Source organism: Plectropomus leopardus, chromosome 2 (genome assembly GCF_008729295.1).
Source record: "Plectropomus leopardus isolate mb chromosome 2, YSFRI_Pleo_2.0, whole genome shotgun sequence".
In the NCBI taxonomy this organism is placed as follows: domain Eukaryota; kingdom Metazoa; phylum Chordata; class Actinopteri; order Perciformes; family Serranidae; genus Plectropomus; species Plectropomus leopardus.
In genome coordinates, this window is record NC_056464.1 from 25,232,658 (window position 1) to 25,260,167 (window position 27,510).

Here is a 27,510-nt window from a genome sequence, read left to right on the forward strand (position 1 = left end):
TGATACTTGCATCTGGACACCTTGCTGATTGTGCCAGTTTGGTGGAATTAAGCATAGCATGCTCCCTACCTCAGTGATGCCGAGTTCTTTTTGTGGCTAAGTGAAATCTCTCTTACTTTCCATTGCTACTTCCAAAAAGGCAGACAAACTGCATCTTGTTACATGCTACTTTGTGTTGTGAACCTATGTTTTAGCATCTAAACTGATCCAACATCAGTGTGATTTCTACATTCTGGAAATGGTTTTACAACAAAACATCTAGCAGTGAGACACATAAATAATGTATCCATGTTCATGCTACATGGCCCATATGACATTTTTACTGCATACCAATGGCAAGGTGAAGCAACGTGAGAAGCACAAGACTAGGTTGCTAAATTATCTTTGCTGTAGTTTAACATGTAGAAGACAAAGCAGATTGCACAAGTGCACACAGCAGCAGTCAAAAGGGGTTTTAGTTTCACATTAATGTGGCTGCTTACTTCTGGTTTCACTTATGATTTACCAGATATTATACATGCACAGCACATAATATCTGCTGGAGAATAAATTACTTGGTAAAGCAGGATTCAAGTGGTAAAACAGGCCTTTTACATGTTGGAATTTATTGTATGTAAAGAGCTGTGCGCTAAAACCTTAATGACCTCCAAAGACTAAATGACCAAATTATTTATTGTATGATGTCATAGTTTGTTCTATATTTGGAGTGACTGGCCATAATATCTGTTTAGTGTTACTCATAGAGGAATATTAATATTGTGCATTAGATGACAGAGAGATGGTATAGGCAACCAGTTTTTGTGGTTTGTTATTGATTTACTGGAACGTTCAGCATGATGCAGCACAGTCTCATCTTCATTCCAGGTTTTCCCCTGAGTCAGTGGGAAGAGATGTAGGGCTGCTGCAAGTCAGGGGTTTACTGGTCACTGATGTCACTAATTGAAAATGGAGGCACACATGTAAATCATTGGGGACAGATGAATAGTGTTTTGTGCATTGAATCGTATAGGTCTTTTTGTGGAGGTGGATAGATTGTGAGACACTGGTGGCATAAAGGAAAAGGATTGTAATATTCTATTTCCCCCTGTTGAATGTTTTAAATTTCAAAATAATTTCACAATGAATGATCCCATTATTAGGTACTGCTTGTGCTGCTTTTTCTTCTGTGCCATTCATCTCTATTGTTGTCTAAAAATTAGTTATAATATTAAAAACACATCAGCGAGCCACACCATTACTGGGTGACATGGGCACTGTTGTTCACTTTGAGTTAAGGTGTTGAAAATACTCATTAGAGCACCAAATATCTTTTGACAACCCAACTACCAGAATAAATGTTTTAATTACAAACTATGTATATGTAACATTTATACTTTTTTTTTGCAGTGCGTATTTTGAAACGTTACATTTTGACAATGCTGTGATTAAAATATGGTTATGTTTAAGCACAAAACACTTGGTAATGTTTTGAAAAAGATCAAATTCTGCTTAAAATACCTGTTTTGGTGCCACTATCACAGCTGAAAATTGCTCACTATAAGAGAAGCAGTTTTGCTTTTTGTCTTTAAAAGTGGTCTGCAGCTTGGCAGCCATCTTGCTGGGTGTTATACCATCTACCACCTCCTTCTCCTTCTGATGACAAAACTCAGCTTATATACATGTTTCTAAAACTATATCACTTTAGAAACATTGATATGATACTGTACCTGTGAAATGGATAACTGTAGTGTATCCAGAAATGTACACCGCTAACATTTTGCACTGGAGACTGGGCTGCTATTGAGACACAACTTCTTTAGTAACTTGCCAACACTTGTGTTTGTCTAGTGGTTTCAGGAAATGATCTAATGTTCCTTGATTAAACTGAATGTCATCCGTCTGTAAATATTTGCATATAAAGTTGGAAGAAGTGTGATTGGGGTACCATAAAGATGGTAGGAAAGAGGTTAAGTTGAAGTATGGTTTTGGTTTTTTCATGGGATTTGTCAAGAATAGAAAGATTACATCAGCCTCATCGTTTGACATAAAGGAAATTGTTCAATGATGATAATTTACTTGCAATATATGTAAATTGGCTGCAGACTTTGAGTAATCTTAATCTAGCATAGGGGTGGGCGAAACATGGAATATCATCAGTGTGTCGCAGCTTGTTCCATGTGAGTTGAATAAAATGACTATATTGCGAACTTTGCTTATAAATTGTCAAATGTCAATTTTCTAAGCCACTGGCACGAAGTCTACATTAGTTTGGAGAGGATTTAAAAATATTGATATAAATTTTATATAGTATTACAGGGCTGTGTGATATGATGAAATATATCATCTGACAATGTAAAAAACGTCCATCATTTCATATTATGCTATATCGTTTGTTTCGTTTACGTCATCTGTATGAACGTCATTTGTATCTGTCTGCGTGGCCTAGGGGGCATCTACACAATGCACAGCACCATAACAAACAAACATGGAGGAGCTGGAAAGCGATACTTGTAACCAGCGTTTCATTTTTTCCTCTCTCCTGTGGCTCTCTGCCTCTCACAGACACACATAAAAAGCAGTGCTTTTGCAGTGCTCCAGACTGTGACTATTTGGTCACATTTTGTAACCATGGAGCACCACAATGACTTACAAATACTATTATTATATGAACTTGAGAGCTGTTAGTTTTCCAGCTCGCAGTGGATGAATCCGTAGGTTATGTAATTTTATTTTATGGCTTTTGCTACTTTATTTGCAACTGTGGTTCAATAAATCAGTTTGTATTTTAGTAGTTAACAGTAATTTAGAGCGGATGTCAAAATATCGATATATATATCGTGTATCGCGATAAAGCCTAAAAATATCGTGATGTTATTTTAAAGCCATATCACCAAGCCCAGTAGCAATATAGCCAAAATACAATACAATATTATTTTAAGCCATATTGCCCAGCCTAAATTCATTAAATTGCACTGTCACACCTTAACACCGCAGAAGTGTCTTCTCTAGGCTGGGTAAATTCCTAAGGTGAGAGGGCAGGAGAAAAGGAAAGAAATCATTAACGCAAGGCATTACAAGACAACAGGTAGACAGGAAGGGATCACTGAGATAGAGTGACTGCATAGGGGAGGTCACTTACTGTAGAATGACAGCGAGAACTAGAGGTGAGATAGTAGCAGCAGCAGCTCCCCAGCTCAGCCCATCCTCCCCGTGACAGCGCAGCGTTACGTGCTGCCTCTCCGCTTTGTCGTCAGAGCAGCCCCAGCCTCCCGCCCGCGCACAACTCCTCTCTGCTCTGCACCAGAAAGGAGCATCCTCTCCTCTACGCCCTCCCTCTCTTTCGTATCCTCTCTCCCTCTCTCTGTCTCTCTCTCTGGCAGTCGGCTTGTCCTCAGAATGAGGTTAGCAGCACCAGTAGCAGCAGCAGCAGCAGCAGCAGCAGCAGCAGTAGATAGAGACAGCAGAGCCACAGTTACTGCAGCAGCCAGGAGAGGCTGTCCTTCAGCCGTGCACCATCTACCGCTGCATTCACCCCTGTCCTGAGAACGCAACGCTTATCCTTGTGCTCTCTCTCTGTCTCTCTCTCCCTCCTCCTCCCTCACCTTCTGTCCTCTTTGAATTCATATCTCGAATTCGTCCCCCCCTCCATCTTTCTCTCTCTCCCCCTCTCTCTCTCTCTCTCTCTCTCTCTCTCTCTCTCTCTCTCTCTCTCTGTAGCAGTGATGGGGAAGACCACCATGTAGAGACGGAGAGGCAGCGGAGGCAACAGCAGAATAGCAGCAATGGGAAGCCACACATGGAGCGGGTCTGGACTGCAGCCGTGGTGAGCCTGAGACCTACAGGACTTGCAACCACCATCATTGCCCTTCTCAGGACCTGACCACTGGGGCTGTCCAACGCTCACCTGGATGCTCCCCACTTGTGTGTCATCATCCCCACCTCTCCTTTTTCTCTGCTGCTCTTTCTCCTCTTCTTCTGTTTCTTCTCTTTGATGGTTTTTGGACTGCCGTTATCTGACAGTCTCTCCTGAAATAGAGAAGCTGCTCATTGATTGATCCCCTTGGATTTTCCCCCCAGTTTTTAATCCCTCTCTCTGCCTACGTCACTTACAAGTGCCATCCTTTTTCCGCCTTTTTTTTGGTTGCCTGCTTGATACCTGTTTTGGAAATATTTTGGGATGAGACTGAGCTCCTCTCTCTGTTGTGCAAGCTTTTTTTTTGATTGATCTATAAGCAATAACAAACACTTATCTAACTGACTTGACTAGCTAACATCATGGGGGACATGTCCAACAGCGATTTTTATGCCAAGAACCAAAGAAACGAGGGCAACCATGCGGCAGGCTTCGGCTGCTCGGTCATGGAGCTGCGCTCGTTGATGGAGCTGCGTGGCACAGAGGCGGTGGTCAAGCTCCAAGAGGACTACGCGGGCGTAGAGGGACTGTGCAAACGACTGAAAACCTCACCCACAGAAGGTAAGTCCCAGTTCTTGTCTGTGTGCGTGCTCTGGTGTGCATGTGAGTATGTGTGCACTGGTGTGTGATCTTGAGGAACATTTTCTAGTACTGTATGCTGACCCGATCGGAAGATTGATGATAGGCTTTTGTTGTATTTACTGTTGGTTTGCATTTGGATCAATATTTACTTGGTTATGTGTTTTATTTGATATAAAATTCACTGGTAGAAGCACAGACATGCACAAACCTTGTAAAGCACCTGGAGAAATGCGTAAGCACAGCGTCAGAACAGCAGACATGGGAGGGAGTCCTGTTTGAAGGGACTAATGAAAATTCTTCGCAGCCAGCTAGCGTTCAGCCTGCTTAGTATGCATTGAAATCTCTCTGGACAGTTTAGCCCCCCCCCCTCGCTCTCCCTCCTCCATACAAGCACCAACACCCTCGCTTGTCATTCTCCCATCCTGTCAGCCAATCACCCGTAGCTTTATTAAGGAGCAGTTCTCTGGAGCAACATGGTAAAGGTTCTGGCCACGTGTGATGAGCTGTGGCGTCTGCGCATATGTACGGGGCATGATTGGAATGAGAAAGCAAAAACCACAATAATAATAATGGATAAAGAGAAGCATATACAGGAGGTCGTTAGTATTTATTTATTTTCTGTGCAATAACTAGAAAAAAATTTCATATCTGTAGTGCAAATACCAAATGTCTTTTTCAAATCCTAACAGGTGGGGGATAGTTTTGATATAACTCTATGACAGGGTGTCTGCAAGTCCTTATAAAGTCTTTACAAAATGGCTTAAATTCAATTTTTGTGAATATGAGGCCTTGAAGTCAATAAGTTGTTTAAATATGATTTTTTTTTTGTGGTCAAAATCAGTGCAAACATTTTTTGCATTTTTTCATATATCCATCTTTAAATTTCTTATTCCCAGTCAAGCTGTTTTGCATGAAAGTCCACATTTCTGATGTTTCAAATCTTTCAACATATCACTGAACCTAATACTGTCTTTTATCTTTATACTTACGCTTATCTATTGAAAAAAAAAGGAGATTAAATAACTCTAACAGCCATATTTCTGCATAAAACATACCTCTCTATTGGACTATATGAATACTTATCTAAGCACTTATCTGCAATGTTTGAATATGAAAAAGATGATTTGTCAAAAAATCTTTCTGAAGTTTGGTTAAAATAGTCTTAAAAGGGTCTTCAAAAGCATTCAGTTTGTGTGTCTGATGCCTGGCATCCTGCATGAATCCTTTATGAATAGATTTTATCCCTCACTCACCTAAGCTATATCAAGACATCCACTTCAGGTTATTAAAATATTAATGCAGACATCTAATGTTAATTGGCCCAGCCATAGTGCAATGTACATATTGCATTGAGATAGGAATTTCTGTTGCTACATTCCCAGCTTCAGCACAACGAGCATACTAAAAAACAGACCTCTCTAACGGCTTCATTTGTGTATTGAATATTTATAACAGTGTTGAAATCATCCACCTCCCCTGATGTCGGGTTCATTGATCAGTATTCATGTAGTGTTACCTGTGTGACATCAGAGGTAACCTGTAACCTTATAGGCTGATAGTCAGAGGAGATTGTGTTCCCTGCTCTCCTCATCCAATAGCACCACTTCTAGGTCAGCTGGTGGTAATACCTGAGGCAAGACAACGGCAGATAAAACTAGATCAACTCAGAGAATGTTCCGAGTCACAAGAGTTGAATTAAAGTGAATACAGAACAAACTGAATAGATGGAATGAAATAAAGACACTGACTCAGATAAGGGATGCTGTGCCTAATGCTTGTCACCATATTTGCAACATCAGTGTGAAAGAATGCCTGCAGTGATAGAGAGACACAGAAATGAAACTGAATTTAAACTCACAATAAAAATTACCATAACAGACATAAAAGTTATTTTCCCATTCTCAAGAGCATCCTGATTAGATACAAGAACATTACATTTTATCAGTGCGCTAAACACTAACTCAGGATCACAGCCTGCAGACTTGAAATAAAAATAAAATGAGAGTAATTAAACTTACGATATAGAAAGAGGAATATTGTCATTATTAACATGCTTTCTTTGACGGGTAATCTGATTTGTTGAACTTTTCACCAGTACCATTATATGTGCAGGACTATCTCTGACACTAAAAGAAAGCACATTTCAACAAAGCAAAATCAAAGAACTAGTGGCGACAAAGTCCGACAGTTATGTCACCCTACTTTGCCTGTGTCTCTGTGAAAAAGTTGCAGTTGATCACACTGCAAAGACCACAGCACACGGCCAAGTTGGGTCAGCGTTCTGCAGCTGCATAAGAAGAATTAACTCGCCATACCAGTAGGAGGCGGTAGTCTGTATTTGTCATTCAAAAAGGGAAATCTTAAGACCATATTAGCGCACTAACAACCAGGGCAGCCCCTTGAATGTTGGAGATTCAAATCATCAGTTGGAGACCCCTCAGCTGACTGAGATTGCTTCAAGTTGAGCAGTGTTTTTTTTTTCTAGTCAGTGTGCTGTGAAGTGTAGTTCTAGGGACCCTTTGGTCCCTAGAGTTTGCTGTGGAGTGATCGCTCTTGACTCTTATACACAACGCAAAAACTAGGGCAACAAATGTTCACAGATGGCCCAGCATCACCAAATGGCCGAGCATCGGTTTCAGGGTCCTAACACAAAAAAACCCCTCATATTTACATGACATAGCTAATTTAAACATTGAAAATTCTCATAAATATGTGCATCTGCATTTTCATATTTTAATTCAAGACTTCCCCCCTCAGAAATCCTCCGGATCACAGTGCATAATTGTGGTTACTCCTTGTTGATATACCCAGTAGATGAAATAATTCTATAATTCTCTTATAGAAAAGAAATGAAAACTGGAACATGTATGTGGTAAGGAGCAATTCACAATGTATATAAATGCAGATTCTCTGCAGGGAGGGTTTCTCAAAATACTACAATCTCAAATGTGTGTGCATCATTAATTATTTTGGCATTTATTGCATTTACAGGAATACATTGTGTATCTTGTGCAGCACTCTGTTTGGATAAATTATGTGCTTCATTATTGTTGTTTGTCAACACTTTCAGTGGATACATCCACCGATGTAAGTTTGCCATGTTTTGGTTGAGCTCTTGCTGCTAACAAGCAACATGATCCTCCGCTCTTGTCCCCAGTTACAATTATTAATAGTTATGATGAATTGTATTATCGCTCACTGGAACATTCACTTAGTGAAACTGAGTAATGGTATCTGGTGCTGTTTGCATTAGTGATCCCAGGTGTTTGTATGTTTATGTTGTGTGGGTTCCCTTGTGTGCTGCAAGGTTGCTCCACAGAACATATGTTACCTCTGAAATATGATCATGGCAATTATCCTCGGAGGTATTTTGTACTGTATTGCTTGCTGTCATCGTGTGTGGTGTGGGTAATGTGTAAGTGTCCCAGGGGACTGCGTTTGATGGTAAGAGACCCTGAGCACAGCTGACCTATCAACCCCGTATACTGTAGCCTATACCAGACCATGCACGTGATGCTAACGTTTCATGAATGGCTTTGGCCCATTATGCAGCATAATTGCATACTGTCTCTGTAAGTATAAAAATGCAACTGACTTGGGACCACCCTTTTTTATTTATTTATTTATTTTTTTTAGCTTTTTTATCTTTAAGCTCATTAGTATGCTTGATCGGTTCTCTGATTGATTAATTGTTTGAATGAAAACATAAGGAAAAGGGGCGTGCGGTGGCTAAGTGGATAAAGCAGGCACCCCATGAATGAAGGCAGTGTCCTTGCCGTAGCAGCTGTGAGTTCGATCCCCGCTTGTGGCCCTTTGCTGCATGTTATCCCCTCTCTCTCTCCCCTTTTCACACTATTGATCTCTCCTATCCAATAAAGGCAAAAACGCCCAAAAAATAATCTTAAAAAAAAAACAAAACTTTGGAAATGTTTTCTCAGCTTGGAACAAAAGGAAGGGAAATCTAAAAGGGGCCTGTTACGTTTATCCTTACTTTCTGTCATATACACTATATGGACAAAAGTATTGGGACACCTACGCATTACACCTACAGGAGCTTTTATGAAATCCCGATCTAAATCTATAGGCATTAATATGGACCCCCCACCCCCCTCCCGTTCTGGGAGGGCTTTTACTAGATTTTGGTGTGTGTCTGTGGGAAGTTTTGCTCATTCATCCAGATTTTATATTGGAAATGGGACTGAACGAAACACTTTAATTCAATGATTAAGAGGTGTGACCCAATACTTTTGTCCGTATAGTGAATATTAAAATAGCAGGTGTTTATATAAATCATGACCAAAGTTTTTACATTTTTAGATAAAACTATTTAAAGTTAAACCCTGTGAGCAAAACCTTCAACTTCAAAGCCCTCTGAACACCGTTTCCAACATTTTTCCTACTTTTTAGACAGACTGACGGCAACTCTTGACAGATTTTTTATATGGTTCTCCTGCAGGCACACTACTGCAAGTGTTTATATTACCTACATGTAAGAAGCTTCCTTTAATGCATTTCTTCAGGCACCATTATGTAAATATTTTTTAAAGGTTTCATAACCTGAGTGGATGAACAGATTTCTAAACACATAAAGGAGGAATGTTACACGTGAACTGACATTTAAACGTGAATATTATCAGGATGGAAAATTCTCGTTTTTTCCCCAAATCCAAATTGCATTAAACTTGATAAATGATGTTGAAACAAATCTTGATTAAGTGGCACATCTAATTCTATAGCATGCTTGGGTTCTCTGATTTTTACCCCTCAATTTTCTTAGCAGCTGTTTCCTTGTACTGTATCCCTGCACCCAGGATGTAGTTACCTATGTGTGGCCTTGTAGGTGACTGTGGGGTGAAGGAGCTAGCGTTTCCCTCAGGCAGCCAGCGGGTGAATGGCATAAGTCATTCAGGGGCCAGATGGGATGTCAGGCAACAGCTTAGTTTACAAGGAGGGCCCTGCATCTCTTGAGATAGGAGAAAAAACGGTTGGTGGGTGCTCATGGTGTAACTATTTTCTCTGTCGAGAGCTGCAGCACATCGCTGGGTCCTCCTGGCTACGGAGCAAGGAATTGCGAGAGAGTGCTCAGGGCCGAGCTATTCCTCGAGGGTCAGGAGGATGAAGAGGTGCTTGGGGCATTGATAGTCTTTGATGTTGTAAGAAAGGGAGGGCAGAGGGTACTTGAGGAGATCATGCAGGAAAGAGGAGTAAATATAGATACGTGTGGAAGCCACATTATATGCAAGAAGTCTGTCCACCTCATGAAACTATGATAGTAAGCTTTCAGATAATTAAGATATAACTGCAATTTTAGGTAAAATAACCTAATACTGGAAATTAAGCTGCAAATATTTTTAAAGGCATCACTATAAGCTTAATTTAGCTTTAATTTAGCTCTTGGATTTTTTTAGCTGGACACTCACCAGCTTTTCTAAAAGACTGGCCTCCTAACTGTAGTCATGTCTGTAGAGCTGTCCATCACTATGACTTTTCACACAAAGGTGATGTAATGAATCTTAAGTATGCCGAAGAGAGATAGCACTTAATATTAATTAATGCAGGGAAACTCTAAAAGGTGATAGGAATTCAATATGAGAGTATAAATCAGCAGTTTTTCTTTTTATAATATATTATCATAGCCAGCCAAGGACTTAGCTTTTTTATTTCCAACCAGCCAACCAAGAGACCTCGATTTCATCACTTCACCCTCAACCCTTTTCTGTCTAATATTTCTTCTTCACTTTCTACAATATCTTCACTTCCCATTTCAGTCCTCTAACTACCTCCATCTTCTCTCCACCTCCCATGGCTTCCTGTTCCAGTGATTTGACTCCCGCTGCACATACACACACTTCACCTCCACCACCCATAAATCTCTCCTCCCCGCAACCTCCACAGACACAGAATTGAAGTCAGAAGATCCTGAATACTGCTGCTGCCATCTTGCGCTGATGGCATCATTTGGAGCCAAAGTCTGCGCACGAGTCATCCCTGCAGTATTGAATACCCGGACACATGCTTTTCTGAGAAATTGCAAGCAGCGCCATTGAACATGAGCAACCTGATTGGCAAGAACATCTGTCATTTAAGATGTCAGACCCCCCTTTTATAGCATCACATAACTAGTTAAAACCAAACTTATCAGCAAAACAAACACGTAAACATACATCAGCATGATGAGAACTACCTAAAATGACAGAAACCATCATTGTGAAAAATTTGACATGTTCTATGATCTTTGATTTTGCCCATGACTCATTCGTTACCATGGAAAGGGTGGGGTTTATGACATACTGCAGCCAGCCACCAGGGTGCGATCAACATGTTTTGGCTTCACTTTTCAGGAGCTGTTAAGTTGTTCATCTTAATATACAGTCTTAGGTCCATACCAGGCGCTTACCAGCATCGCAAGCGCACCAAAACTATATCTAAAATGTAACAATCTCAAACCGTAAAATAAAACCATAAACTAAAATCATAAAAATATATAGCTTCAATTTTTACATCTAATCCGTAACGTGACTAAAATGGCAGTAGCTGTTTATACTTTTTATTTGTTCCTCTTCACCCCCCAAATTGTTAAGTGGAGAGGGTTATGTCATGCTATCATATCAAGTGAATGTCTCATTCATTTTCTGTCTAGAAAATAGCAGTTTTTTTTAAGCTGGAGGGGCATGAAACTGTCATAGTTAAATGAGCAGCACAAAATATCTGAGAGAAACTGCAATTAAAAGAATATATAAAAGCCTGCACACATAAAAATGTATGGACAGAAGTTCATGATGATTCTTAATGACCAACAGGACGTACATTTTACACCAGAAAAAGAAATCTGTTCCCTGGACAGTTCTGGGGCAATTTTTGATCAGTTTGATGTGTTGTTCCCAACTGTAACAGCAAAGCATTTTGAATTATGTACAGGTCTAATTCACGACTGACTGCCATCTTCTCTATAGCAACAGCAGTTGAGGATGATGAATGTTACATTTTTCAGAAAGCAGGGAAAAACATGACTTCTCGGAAAAGTCTAAATAATTACAACTGATGGCCATAACCTGTAAAATTGTTCAATTATTGTACTTATTTATTTTATTGCGGAGGGTTAGATGAGAAGATTGATACTCTCCTGTGCAGACATGCCATACAACATTTGGCAAGAAATGTACAATATTTGATTTTTAAATGTCAAAACGATATCCTTCCAATTCGCGCTGCTATTATGGATGTCTTCTCACTTAAATCATCTTACTTCCTCTCTCTCCTTGTTCCCTCCAGACCTCCTCCTCATCAACCCTTCCACCTGCCCTTCCTCTCTCTCTCTCTTTCTACCTCCCATTCCTCTGTCTCACCACACCTTACCTCTCCTCCATTCTCCCTCTCCCCTGCTCCCATTTCTATTTCGGTGTGCTGGTCGGTCGCTGGTATCCCAGTGGGCCGGTGAACAGCGTAGCCTAAATAGACCTGCTCCACATGTATAACCTTCATCATCTCTCTCTTCTACTCACTTCTTTTATTGAGTTAGTTACAATGCAATAGTGTTGGAAAAGTAGCACACCTTTCTGAACTTCCCTTTGTCCCTTAACAATCACAAAACAAATGTTACCAGATGGTAGATTTTTGATTGATATCAATACATTTTTCTTTGTGGAAATTGAAACTACACTTAGTGAAGAATTATTTTGTCCCTGAGCTGATTTACCATCGGTAACCTAAAGCACAATAGACTTTGACAAGTAGGAAAAATGTCATGCAGACATGCAGGTGACCATCAGTTGACTGAGGAGAGTCATGTTTATTGCAGATCCCTGCAGGCAGTGTCCCTGCATTGCTTGTTTGGGCAGTAATGACAGTGGTGGATGGTGGCCAGATGATACATCAGACATGATGTCCGTGTTTCTCATGGGAGGATGTTGTTGTGTTAACAGTCCTCTCACTGAGGGTTAACATTTGACCAGTTTATCCGAATGTGATTATATGCCACACAAACACACACATAAACACACACTCACCAATCCCAGACCCTGAATATCTCTACACAAAAACACACACATCAAAGGGTTTCCCATAATGTAAAAATCTATTGATCTGTAACTAACGATTTGTATGTGTGCATCCTTTTTACTTCAGTGACATTGCCTTGATTTCAAGGACACTGATGCACTTATGTGTATGTGTCGCATTCTGAGAAATTTCTGACAGAGAACAGAAAGGAAAAAGGAAGAATAGCAGGGGAAAGTCAGATGTATAAAAAAAATGTAAACAATTTTTCACGTAAATTTCTTTTTACTATTCTGTGGTTGCATTCCCTTAAATACATAGGTAGATGGGGCATGGATGCCAGCAATAATCATGTTCATCCTTAATAAAAGATAATGATAACCACCAGTTATCCTAAACCAAATTATTCACCATTACTTATTAAAAAAACAAAAATAAAAACCAAATTTATTGGTGCTTTTGTAAACTGTAGCCTGTTTCACAATAAAATCCCCAATCTCTTGAAAATGGTTTTGTATGCAACCATTGTGAAAAAAAAAAAATCTGCAAGCCACTGGCCACATGAATTAATTTACTAATCTAAACTAGGAGAGAGAGAGCAGGCACAAACATACATTACTGATATAAGTAAAACAGATTTTGGGAGGGCCCATTCACTGGACCTTTCTTTATGTGCTCAGACATTTTTTTGGGTGGGCCTGAATACAAGTGTCCATCATATATTTCCCTCTGTTATATCAAGACAATGCTGTGCTACTGTAACTCTTATTCCTGTTTTATATCCTCATCTGCATAAAGCTGGGTTCACACTAGACACAGAATAGTCACGAAGTGTGCCTATTTTCTGTGGAGAGCGGTCCGCTTGCTTTCGGTGCCTGTGCTATGCAGTCAGACCGTTCACACCAGTCGCGCTGTGGCTCCGAGCTCGGTGGCAGGCTCAAGATCCGCAGCAATAGTTTTGGCATCTTGTCTATTTTTTTCTGCAAGTCACAAGCAAATCTGACAGGAAAACACACTAGATACTCAAAAATGAATGATATAAATGCTTTAGTATTACATATGATCTGACCATGATAAATGATAAAATCTGCATCCAGTGCCTCCATAATGGTTGTCAGTTGTGCTTACAGAGAGGGAGAAAGACGTGCAGAAACACAGAGACAGACAGGCACACAGCGAGGCACGAACACACTTGGACGGACACACACACACACACACACACACACACACAGGCCACAGAAACAGAAACAAGCAGGGACAGAGAGACAGGGACAGATCTCTCCGTGTGATTGTAACGGAGCAGAGAAGGAGAATCGCTGTTGTGCAACAATTAACAAATTAGGGAGTTTGCCTGTTCAGTGGGAAACTCTGTGTAAGAGGAAAACTCTTGGGCTGAAAAATTAAGCCAGCATGGAAGTGCTAAAAACTGTACTTCCTGGGGTGCCCAGTAGTTCAGTAGGTAGAGTGGGCGCCCCATGTACAAAGCCTGTGTCCTCACTGCAGGGGCCACGGGTTCGATTCCAGACTCGGCCCTTTACTGAATGTTGGTACCGCTCTCTCCCCCTTTCACGTTTGACCTGTCCTATCCAGCCATTAAAAAGGCAAATAGCCCAAAACAAAATTGTTAAAAAAAACCTGCAGTTCCTCTAATGGCTACTGGAAGCTGGAACCCATCATTCCCCATAGACTGCCATGTCAAAAAGCCCAACTTTACAGCAAAAATAAACATTTTTATAGCCTGTTCCAAAAATTTTTTTAGTATCTGTAGCTTATTTCTGCCTTCATGGTAACTGCACAGGGGGTGAATTCTTATTGAGTCACCCATTCACATTTTATTAAGATCATAAGCAGGAGCATTGCTGCTCTGGGTGACAGGCTGACTTTTAGGTCTCACCTTGAGCTCTAAGTCTGGCCCGCCCCTCGCTCCTCCAGGGCTCCACCCTCTCAATAAAACTGAATCACTTTTGGCTCCAAAAAAACCCAAGATGGGGACAGCCAAAATGCCAAAGTCAAATCAGAATGAGAGTCCGCAGACCAATCAGTGACATCGAGTTGGCTTCATCCACTCTTTCTTTTTTACAGCCTATCGTTCTGTACTGCTCCTGTGAAGAGGCCATTATGAGTTCTTTACATAACTCAGGAAACTGTTTGCCCCACTCATCTTTCATCCACCTCCTCTCACCTTCTCTCTTTCCTCTCCTCTCCCTCTATCCTCTCTGTGACTGCAGAGTTTAGTTGAAACACCTCTCCTGTTCTCCTATTTCATCTCTTTTCTTTCTCATTTTCCTTCATTCACACCCACCTCCTCCCTGTTTTCCTTCTAATCTTTTTTTAACCCTCCCTTGAAATAAAGTCAGCATTTCAGTTTGAGTGCTGCTACATTTCTGCACACTCTCCTTCTAATCTTAACCCTGTTGTTTCCTCTCTTCCGCTCCTTCATTTTTCTTGTCTGTTTGTCCCTCATTCCACCTCTCCTCCTTGCTCCCTTTCTTTCCATCCATCCCTCCCTCTATGATGAACATACTTATCGCGTCCTCCAGTCGCAGCACCATGAGCGTGTTCCCCTCTGACGCAGTCTATTTAATCTCTATCCCACAAGGGATCTCTCACATGGAGCAGCGTCTCTTTAATAAGGACAATTTCTCCTGCTCTGCAACTCCTTCTCCTCCTCTCTTTTACTCCTCTCTGCCCTCCCCTCTCCTCCCTTCCCCTGGTGACTCTGTAAAAAGGATAGAAGAGGAAGAAAAGGAGAGAGAATGAAATAGGAGGCAGTGAAGAAGAGAGAGATGGCTCTCAGAGGACATATTATAAATGATATACAGCCATTTTGCTCTGCAAGGGAGCAAAACCACATCTTGGGCAGACACACACACTAATACACACCAGCACTCACACAGGTGTTCCTCTGCAGTGTAGTAGCAGTGACCTTGAGGCAGTGCTTAAGCAGTACTGTGGCACAGTGGTCAATCACTCTGCACTAGTACTCTACTCTATATGCAATATTAACAAGATTTACCAGGGAAAGGAATGTGATGAAATCTTAAAGGGTAATTTCAGTATTTTTCAACCTGGACCTTATGTCCCCATGTGTTTGTGTCTAAGTGGCTAATGGGAACAACACTGGTCCAGTATTGAGCAACAGAACTGCAGCCGACAACCAGGAAACAGGACGCAGTGTCGTCATTCTGAGCATGTTCACACCATGAGTTAACATCTGCTGTAAGTGTTTTTGCCCCAGACAGGCTCAGATCATTATTATAAGGGTCTGACAATATTACGAAAAGGATTCCTATAGAGATAGATCAGAAACAGCCATGAAATCGCTATTGCCAATGCCAGCAAACATTTAAATAAAAAGCCATTTCAGCATGATAGAGCAAACTTATTTTCTCATCTTACTGGGTAAATTAAGGGCTTATTTGCCTGTTTTAAACCATGCCAGATTGGTGATTGTTCAAACAGTGGAAAGATGAACCGATACAGTTTTTATGAGCTTTATTTTATTATGCCAACTGTGACTGAAGTCTGTTCAATAATGAAAAAAAATTCTATTTATTCAAAGTAAGTCAGGTAGGTTTGGTTAGACTGGTTTTGCAGCTGTGTCTGGTTAATCTAAAATAATCTCATTCTTTAAAAAATAAGGTATATTTCTGAAGGGGTCCTTCCAAGATTGTTTTCAGACACAATGATTAATAATAATATCAGCCTATCAGTGGCAAAAACAAGCACTTACACTTACTTACATTGCAGCCCGTTTTGTGGCTTTACAACAAATTTCAAGAATTGTTGTTCCGATTAGTCACCTAGACACAGGGCATGGAATAACAGGATCTAGACTGGAAAATAGCCTACCCTAGTTACCCTAAAAATACCCTAGTTACCCTTAGATGTTTAGCTAATAAATGTCTTTGGTAAAGCTTTAAAAAAAGAGAGATCTTCTTAATGGATTTAGATTATTAATCAATGCAAATGAAATGAAAGGAATTTACATTTTTGGTTGTCAGAATGTACAAAAAAATGTAAAATAAGGACCTCTGGGTGGTCTATATCGTCTCCAACAGATCTTTTTACCTCGATCTTTTAATCTGTAATATATAACACTGCAGGCTCAAACTACAGCAAAGATGACAAAGCACTTTGATATTTGTTGACTCTCTAAAAACAAAAGTTAGACTTAAATGATGTGTATGTTTTATGTCAGTGGACCGTAGAGATGGACATAATAAACCAGTATATTGGTTAAAAGAATAACTAACAATGAAATCTGAAAACTTGATAGTATACTATAAACTGAGGAGCCTCCCACCCGTCATTACTGAAAAGTTAAAACACGCTGAGTCTTGTAATAAAAGGGAAACCTTATGAAAGCTTCTCCAGCCTGGCAACCCAGAAGGATATTTGTTTCTTGCAGTTTCCGGTTCATCTGTTAAGCATCAATTAAGAAAAAGTATAACCATTAATAAAGTTGTGGGTGACAAATGGTAAACTCTTTGTATGCCTTACTACAGAGTATTCTGTGTTGTGAAGCTGTGCCAGTTCTTTAATGTAGCATAATACAAATAGATGAGCAGGTGTAGGTAGAAAATAATAATGGCATGTGAACATTTCCGTTGGGACGTGTTGTGAAGTGCAATCACTTCTCAAATGCTTAGGCTTTTAAACCAGGGTTTGATTACTGTCTCTGGAGAAATACACTCTGGGCTGGTTTCCCAGACAGGGAGGGATTAAACAAGGTTTGGACTAAAACAAAATTTCTATCCATTAGATGTCTGCTGAAATCCATCCCAAGTCTAGAGCAAGCCTCATTTTTGTTTGAAAAATTTGTCTTGAATGTAAAATGATCTGGAACCTGTACCTCTACTTATCAATAGTGGTGCATATTAGCTGAAAAGCCATATTGATTTTCTTTATGAAAAATTCACCAGTTACAAAAGAAGATGAATGGAAAGAGCGAGAGAGGAACTTTGTTGAAACAGGCGGGGCTGCAGGCTGCAGTTGTATCAGGAAGATGCCCCTCATCTTTGTGTATATCAAGTGTATTTTTTTCATCTGTCTGCAGAAGACATTTGTCAAAACAAAGCAAGCAGCAATAGATTAAAAGTGCTTATTTATTAACTGTGTATTGTATGATATTGTATAGTAGTACTGAAGCAGTGAAAACACACTCTTCTATTAGACCGTAGCTCGTCAAAAGAACTGTCATACAGACAGATACCGTATTGTAGATAAACACACATGCACGCACACACATACACACATGCGGATGCTGTACATGGCCTGTAGTGGAGTCAGCTGTCCCAAGAGATGCCTGACTGAATTAAGAGGACAGATGCCAAAAACCAGACTCTACTGGCCAGCTCCCATGGAGCCTGGTGCTGACTCACAACAGTATACAGTATGTTTTCCTGAGTGAGTATATACTATAGTACACTGATTGGCACTCAGGAGGCATGACTGAAAATGTAAAATAGATGTAGTGATCTTAGTAGATTGTAGATCTAAAAACACATTTCCTCACTCAGCAGTCCACTTTCCTCTGGAAACTATTGACATTACAACTGTAATTTTAAGAATATTTAAAATTACAGTTACTCCCTTTTTTTTTTGCCTTGGTGATGTAATCTTAGGCATTGTTATCAAGTAGAAAACTTTAATAGGCTTTTTTAATATTTCAACAACTCGTGGGAGGCACCTCACAATTCAATTAAGTCTGATTCAGAGGTCTGCGATGTGATAATCAAAAGATTATCAATGCATCTGGATGCATTAGAATGTTTGATTTCTATATTTAATTTAAGCATGACACTTGCTACTTTTAATTATTAAATTACTGTTTAAATTTAATTGAATACATGTGTAATTAATTTAATTAAAATTAGTTATCAAAATAAACATTTTCCAGAGCAAATTGTGATGAAACCTTAAATCATATAAATCTTTGAAAACTATTTTTTCCCCTTTTCAAAAACATGGAAACAAGGCAATGAGCAATGAATAAAGAAGTATGAGAAAATTAACTGAAAATTAGTTTAAAAAAATAAAAATAAATAAATAGAAAGACACTTTATATTTATGTATGAGGATTAGCAATGCTTAGCTTTTTTTTTTAAGAATTCATTTTCTAAATCTACTAATTTCTTGCAATTTGTGAAACTTTTCTGTTTTTACCAAGTTGCTCATTGTTTTTGAAGGAAATCACACCAGTTTGATCAGAACTCAAAGGTTCTTATGATAGGAATTTGAAAGCAATATAAAAAAGTGAAGGGCAATGCAGTACAATTGCAATTCCCCCCACTCCTAATGGTAACATTCTCTTATTTTTGGTGGAGTAGTGTCTTGCGCCAGGGAGACAGGTGACAAGACAAGACAGGTGACTGTTGAACCTTTGACACCCCACCACTCGACCATCAGGCCACCAGACTAGCTCATTACTTTAGCTCCTGCCTGCCTGGAAAGTCTGTCCAAAGATAAGTGAATCGCTCAAAAATACAGTCCTAGAAAGTGACATCTCCAAATGTTTCTCTGTCCCAGGTCGCTGTCATAAAGCTACATTCAGCTCTTGTCCTCTGAAATGTCCCGAATCTGAACTGGCTGCTGGAAGCCAGGGGTATGGATAGCAAGTTGACAGGCGTGGTGATGCTTTTAGCTGAATATGCAGAGTCCCGGGCTATAACCGGCTTGTTTCTCTCCATGTCAGCTCTTTTCCTGAGTTGACCTCTCTCCTCTCTCTTCTCCCGCTGTGGGGCAGAACAAGGGTGGTACCACGGCTGCCAACACAGACAGACAGCATTTCCATCTCAAGGGCACATAAACAGATACTGTGTTGCTGGATCAGATCCAGGCCTGCCTTGCTCAAGGGCACAGAGCAGCTGTCTCTCAACTTTGAGTTTACACATAATGTTGGGAATAATCCATAACACCCCAGAAAAGAGGAACAGGAACATGAATACTGTCTTGCTCTGACTCAAAATTGTACCTTTACTCAACCTTTTAAACTCCATGCTTTGCCCATAGGCATAAAGGAAGCAGAGACTAAGCCTGTTTATTCTTGCCCAGGGGAATAGGGATATGCCACAAAGATAGTCACACTTACCCAAGGGCACAGGATCAAAGCACCTAACCCAGACACTGACTAATGTGCAAACACATCATTTCAGCTTCTACAGTTCACTAATCTATCCCTTCTCTTGTGACAGTCAGCTATTGCAGTTTTATCCACTGAATACATACTGCAGCTTAGGATTTAAAGGAATCATTTGGGAATTGTTTACACAGCGTTTGATCAGACCTTCAGTGGTGGAGGAAGTATTCAGATCCTTACTTATTTAGAAGTACATATACAACAATGTTTAATTAGGGATGTGCGCGATTAGTCAACTAGTCGAATGAACATTGCTACACTCGCTAATCAGAAATACTAGATGTATGAGGACATATGGTGACGTGTGTGTGTGTGTGTGTGTGTGTTTTCTCAGGAGATAATACACTAATTGAATGTTATTCATGTTTAGTTAGTGAGCTGTCATGTTTTGGAGGATAAAGTGCAATGTTCTCAATGCACAGTGCAAAGTGCCACACATTACAGTGGCATTTAAAATAGGATTTGATTATTGTTATTATTATTTTATTATTAAAAGATTTCATTAACAATTTCACATAAAATACACAGTATTTTTCAAACAATGTTTAGCCTTATAGCTGCTTTTAGCTTGCTGTTTACCGAGTATTTTCTTACCTTTAGTCAGTCGACTTATCTTAATTTAATATTCCATTTAAACATCAGGGAAATTAGTCAGGAATCCCTAGTAAAAATATTTCACTATCAAAAAGTCATCCATTCAAAATCTTACTAGTTACTACATGTTGTAGTATTTTAGTACTGTTTTACATTACAGAGATGTGACCCTGCCAACTTTAAATAACTAGCCTTACATTAGTGGCTTGTGGAGAAATCAGTTCTGTTGAACAGTGTACGTTCATCTCTACACTCTCTATGAGCTCTACACTGTCTTTTCTCTTCAGTTTGTAAACTCCTTTTCCAAAAGTGTGTTGAATTAATAAAATATAATTATTTTATCTTAGGAATATCTCTTACAGTGATGTAAAAAATATGTTTAAAAAGTTATATTGAATAATCCCAAATTCTAATTATATTTTTATATGTTCAACGTAGTTGGCATTATCCCCACATAACCATCAGTACCTTTCTTGCTCTGGCCCGAATAGAGTATTTCTCCCTGCAGTTCCATTCAGAAAGACAATAAGGGCCACATAAGTGTGTAGATTTCCCTTACTTGTCATGACTATTTCATGACTCTCTCTGGTAGTTTGAATTTTAATAGCTGTCCCTATTGTGTCCAGAGCTTATCTGAGCCCCTGGGCGAAACCAGAGACTGACACCCAGATGGGAGACAGCAGATAGACCACTGTCACTCTCCCTTTCAGCCTCTTGGCCCTGCATGCTCTCCCTTTACACTCCGGGGGGGGGGGGGGGGGGGCTGATGTCAGCGAGTGTGCATCCGCAGTGTGCGGTGTGTGCAAGTGTGTGGACATGAGGGGAAAATACAACAGCTACTAATCGGCATGGCTGGCTAAAGCCACAGAGCCAAAATTAATATGTCAGGGTTATGTTAAATAGCATTATTCAAATACTGATTTCTCTCCACCTAGTTTACTGGGTCATTTTTTAAAATGAACCAACAACTAGTGATTCAGATGAGTTAATGGGAATTTGCAGTTATTTATAAGCTCCAAATCTTTGTATTGAAGCTGTCAATATGAGCTTTTATTCCTGCAGTCATGCATACAACAGTTCCTATGTAAAAAATACAAAGTCACCCATAAGAGGCTTAGGGAACAGGCGTTTTTGCCCCATCTATGCATAAATGTGTAAAGGAGAAAGTGAGAAACAGGTGGATGAGAAAAAGGAGGGGCTGTGTTGTTACAGCTACTGGATAGCTACAGCTCTTTATTATTTATCACGCTGTCTATAAGGTGAATAAGTTTTCAATATCAGTGACATTTCATCAATAGATAAGGTCTGCCTTTATTTATCCCCAGGGAGGAAATTTGGGTGTTGTAGCCTCACAAGCACATGCATTGGTACAAAATATAGAGAAAATAATAAGTTAAGGAAATGAAAATAATCAGAAAATTACGATTTGATTGATTTTTTTCTTTACTTGACAATTATCTGAATAACATAGATGGAGAGATGAATAAAAGACAGTGTTGAGAAATAAAATTCAGGGATGTATGGGTTAACTGATTGATTGATTGATGGAATGAATGGTTGAACAGTCTGGAATTACAGGATGGAGTTACTGACCCCATTACACTTTGCCCTTATCACTAAGCAGTCGTGTCTAAACAGGCTCGCACACTCTCACTGTCTCTTTCTCTGAGACACACACACACACACACACACACACACACACACACACACACACACACACCCACCTCCCCCCAAACAGCGGCTGAACAGATGTGTCACTATAGTTTTTCATTAATGTTGTGTCCACATCTAGGGCAGTCGGGCCAGCTAACATTACAGTGTTCCAGGCTCAGATGGTGGAACAGATCCACCAAATGACTAATAAACTCAGTTAGAGACTGTTATTTGTTCCATTGTTTTTCACTTTGATCACTTGCATTTGTACTGTAGGTGCTTTAAACTCTCATCACTGTCTATGACTTCGGTCCCACACAGCAGACTGCATGACTTTGTTACAGTACAAGCCCAGCGTTAACTCAGTTTTGACACTGTTTTGTTCTTGCTAAGAAAGCTTTTTGTTTCATCACATTTTCCTCCTCTGTGTCTCACACATTAAATTTCTTTACATCGATGTCCTGCACCCCACAGACTGTCACGTGGAATCAGCTTTGGCAGATGGAAAATGTTAAACCGTGGCACCAAAGCTGTAACATTATCATATTTTGAGGAAAAAGTATTATACAGAAGTCATAACCACAAAAACAAATCAGTAAATGTTTAATTTTACATTACACATATTTAAATGACTCTTTGACACGTCTACATATCTACCCACACCTTTTTTTCTTTTTTTTCCCATCATGAAGCTAATGTAGCTCTGATTAGTCTAGGGAAGTATGAGCCCACAAGTCTATCAGTCTGACAATTTTTGTAATAGCCCATAATTACAAAATTCAATTATAAGACAGCACCACTGGAATCCTGTTCATGTTCTGTATGAAAACAGTTAAGGCCATGAGCTAAGCTAATTAGATAAATAACGGGGCTCACTGGTGCATTTAAACCAACTTGACTTGAACACAGCATACCCAAGTGAGAAACTTCAAGCTCTAAAACGGCCGCCATGCACACGAGTCACATTCATCATAGGCAACTCCAGGCATGATTGATCAGGAGAGAGGACATGCGAGAAAAAGTGATGCACTGATTTATCAGCTGAACATCGGTTTCAGCTAATATGCATCTTGTTGACTGTCACCTATCTGCAAATAAGATAACATTCACTGATGGTAGTAGCCAATGTTTTTCTGTTGTGTCACATACATTTTGCACAGGCTTAAAAGCAGGACTTGACTAATGGCCACAAACTTAAATTAATGAGCAGGTACAAGAAGAAAAAAAATAGCTCTCTGGAAACTGGGCTCTGTGATCTCACTGTTGTGTGACATGGCTAGCAGCAGCCAGCGTCAAGGTGTTTGGGACACACGGAGATCTCCCTTGGGAGAAAAGGACGCAGTAAATTCACTATTAAAACTATCAAAGCGACGGAGGACACACCCTGTTTTTTTTCTGATAATGCTGCGACAGCAAATCCATGTTAAATCTGTCAGGAGTAGAGCTAGTTAATGTTAGCTGTAAAGTAATATCTAACAGACGTTGCACTGAGTAACATTATGATGTGTTGAAGCTCTGTTTAGTAAAAATTTGTATTGGTCTAATGGCTGAAGGTGAATTCTAACTTTATAATGATGTGTTTAAATGTAATCTTGTAAAATGTACTTTTTGGTGAGAAACTCTAGTAAATACAGCTGTTTGAAGCTGATTTCTTCTTTTTTTTTTTACAGCAATATAAGACAGATATTAGAGAGGGAATTATGATATTTTATATATAGTATCAAAACTTTTGAAGCAATTTTAAAGTTGTTTTTAATGTGAAAGATTATATCAGAAATTGTTCCATAAATGTATACGATTTAAATTGTGCTCATTCAAAGGAAGTGTAATGAAGGGCTTAATTATTTTAAAACAGTTCAGTTTCAAGTTTCCCTGGCACAAAAAGGAGAATAAAAAAACAACAATATAAAAACAGTGGTATCTACCAAGTTGTTATTTTAGACACCAATACCTCTATTAGCCCAAAATTTCAAAACTGGTGCATACCTAGTTAGAATAAATACATTAGCACAGATGAACAGTCTATATTTTCCCACACTGAGCATATCAAGACATAAAATAAGACAGAGCAGAGAAAAACAAACTACTACAGTAACTGTGGATGTTACAGAACGGTCAAATTAATTTACATCATGGCACTTTTGGGGTTTATTGATGGTACATCGTACAAAAGGCAAAATGATTGTACAAATATGCTAATTATCGTACATCTGACAACAATTGTGGAGTAACCAAGCTTAAGGAGAAATTGGGAGCGCTTGGTTTGATGCAATGGTCCACCACACCATTGCAAACATGGCACAGTTGTCATCTTAATATGATTAACTGTGCAGCTCTAATGCACATACAAATGATTTTTTAAATTGTGGGTTGGTCACATGCACCAGGGATCCATATCATGAAATGGAGCTCACTCATGCACAGAATTCAATAAAACGAACACGATAAAAACTATTTCATGAATTTTGATAAAGACCATATGCACTGAAGCCTTCAACCTACATTACTCACTGTCAGCCTGTTTCTGTTTGCCCCACTCTGTGCTGCTTTTGATTTGCTACTTGCCAAGACATAAGAGGTGTAGATTTAACCTTTGGGTATTCAAATTCTGTAATATGAGCAGCATACACCAACCAATTCTTCTGTATGTTTTTTTTTTTTGGTTGCTTGTTTTTCTTGCATAACCTTACATAATGAGCTTTTTTCACAACATTAAAAAATAAATAAAGTGCAGGAATTATCGTCATAGAAACAAAAGAGCATGTGTACTTTGGGTCAGAACATAATAGCTTATGAAATTAATGTGGGATGCATTATTCAGTCTTTTAGACCTTAAGATAAACACAACCATCCTCATCATCCAGCTGTCTGTACAAGACCCCTTCGCATCATTTATGCCCATATATACTATAAGAGTAGGAAAACTGAGTAATAATCGGTTATCCTGTGCGCTAAGTAGTGTGTGTGTGTGTGTGCGTGAGAGAGAGAGAGGAAGAGAGCTGTGAGCTGTGTTCTCTCACTCCACTCTGCCATCTCTTGCATGAGTCAGACTCATAGAGCACAGTGCGTGACAGAAAAACTCACCCACTTGTACAGCTGCCCCCACAGACTCACACAAATACACACACACACACACATGCACACATGCACACGCTCTCCCTCAATTGCGTATTTTATTTTCAGCATTGCAACATATAGTTAATTTGGGATCTTGAGAGACCGTTGAAAACTATGCCGGCATTTGAGCCTTTTTATAGAAAACACAAATTATGTGGCATCAGAGAATGTGCTCAGATTCAGTGGAATCTTTGTTAATAGTAAAAGAGTGTTTAAAGTGGTCAGCTTGTAGCATTTTCAAAATCAAACGTAAAAATATTTGAAGATGTGTGTCACATCCAAAGATTTGGCTGCCAGCACCTCTTCAGATCACTAATTAACATACAATCTTCACTCAGGTGGAGTCTCTGTCTAAACGTCTGTCCTGTCAATATTCTCGACAACTATTCATTCAATCGACTGCACACTTGGCATGTGTGTTGCTGAGAACTCAAGGACATGCAGTGTCCAGTGTGAGCTCTTTAGATCTGTGGGACATATTTATTCATAGTGCCTTATGTACACACTGCAAAGTGTTTTAAGAGCACAGAATGTAAAAATAATGGACCTAGCCACCATGACCAAACCAGTTGGTTTGTGGATTTCCATTTTGAAGCCCCAAGTTTGGCATAACTGGCAACATCTTCATTTTTTTGGAGCCAGAGGTGACTGTACTTGAACAAGAGACTGGTGCTGTGGAGGAGCGAGGGGTAGATGCCAAGGACATTCTCGGCAGTCAGCTTGTAACTCAAGAGGTCTCGTCCTTAAATACGCATAACTTTAAGGCTTAATTAAAAAAATAAAATTCACCCCTTAACAAAGATTGTTGGAATTAGTTTGACCAGAACCAGTTATCTGCACCAGGCTATGAACATGCTTATTTCTGTTGTAAAGTCTGGCATTTTTACAGGCAGATCTGTTTTGTTGCCAGCCTCAAATGGCTATTAGACAAGGCAGTTTTGACCACTTCCACACTAACTTCATTTTTTAGCCTCAGAGGTTACTGCTTAGTTTGAAATCATCTTGTCGTGAATCTTTAGTCTGAACCGGGCTTCAGCAAATGCGGCATATACTCTAGCATTGCTAGTATACGCAACTGTGTCATGGCAGGTGTATTGCTCAGGACCAAAGAAAATCCAGTGTCGTGTGAAGTTGTTTGGATGAGCAGTTCTCAAGAAAGCTGCAGGCAGCAATCCTGGAAGCCAAGCAACTGGTCTGGTCCGACAGGCACATTTGGAACGGGTACTGCAAGTATCTGTACACTGAAAACTATTGCTGTTTTATGGGGAGGTTATCTGCCAACGTAATTCTTGACCAGGGCCGGTAACTTCCTTTAGTCACCGCTGGTTGCCTGGCAACTGGTCCCTGTCAAGAAATAGAAACATAAAGAAGTGTTTTTCCCAACATGTCAAACCATTCTTTTAAGTAATTTTCCTGCAAGAGCAGCAGCCAGAATCAGAGCTCCTCTGTTGGCTGATAAACATAAAAGTCTGCCACTCATCGTGTTTCTGCAGTTTGTTTCTCTTAAGTGTAGCACAGTACACCTACAGTGTGCGACTGAACTGATGATTTTGTCCACTTTGCACTAGCAGAAACAAACCATAATATGTTGTGATGTGGTGTCACACACACAAATGAACATACACACATATACAGTACACTCGTTATGGTGGTATCAGAAATTGCTCAGTGTCACTTTCCAGTCCATTACCTTTGAGATGGGGCTGTCCGCAGGGGAATGAACGATAGATCTGTGTGTGTTGGTGTGACCCTGTGACTCCTCATGAAATGAGAGAATGCATTTTCTCAGCTGTTTGTTTACATACAGTACAGTATATCTGCTCGCCTGTTTTGCTGCACTGAAGACATGTCACATCAACTCATCCTCACAGAGAGAGCCTGCCTCCTGCCGTGCCCCCTTGCACTCTCAGTCCTGATAGGGTGTGTGAAACCACATTGTAGGCTGAGAAAAGAGACCAATTTTTAAAGCTACGAACGCACCAAAGTAGACGCAGTGCTAAAACAAAACTTTATCAAACTAAAGAAATCCAAACACCCATTTCCTGCTGTTTTAAATGCCGCATTTATACCAAAGCTCTGATGTTTTCCCCAAAAAACGTGTTTCAGTAAGATAAAGGACTTCCTCTCTTTCATCTTCATTTAACAGTGGGTGGACCTGCTGTGCTGCAGGGTGTGGCCCCCTTCACAAGAATCATTTGTTCAATTTAGTGATATTCCCCACTATTGTCTTAAGAGGCTCATTAGATGAAATGTGTCTTAACCTAATTTCCAATCCAGTGGTTTGGGTTGAATTTGCTCCAGACATTAACCCCATTTCATTAAAATAAAATGTCATAGACATACATGTGTTCATTCACATGTGTACAATATGTTTAGATATTATCTGGCTTGCTTGCTATTTGGAGTGAATCCAACTGCATCCCCTTTGCTGAATGCAGAGACCGTCTTTTGCAGTTTACAAGATGGTGCATGAATAAGGTTTTTACCTACTTCTATCTGTTTCTCAGGTATGGTGAATCAGTCACTTTATTTTTGC

The 27,510-nt window shown here is 39.7% G+C and overlaps 1 protein-coding gene across 11 annotated transcripts in view; it reads left to right on the forward strand.

Moving 5' to 3' along the window:
- Positions 1-27,510, forward strand: part of atp2b2 (ATPase plasma membrane Ca2+ transporting 2) — a 143,356-nt gene that overhangs the window by 48,359 nt on the left and 67,487 nt on the right. For 8 of the 11 annotated variants that reach the window (XM_042506226.1, XM_042506210.1, XM_042506252.1 and 5 more), the window contains exon 2: positions 3,697-4,453. In XM_042506226.1, coding sequence (XP_042362160.1) covers positions 4,255-4,453 — 199 coding nt within the window. In that variant the 5' untranslated portion in view covers positions 3,697-4,254. Of the gene's footprint in view, positions 1-3,346; positions 3,381-3,696; positions 4,454-27,510 lie in introns of those variants that run through there. The other 3 variants (XM_042506219.1, XM_042506244.1, XM_042506235.1) reach the window with 3 other exon arrangements.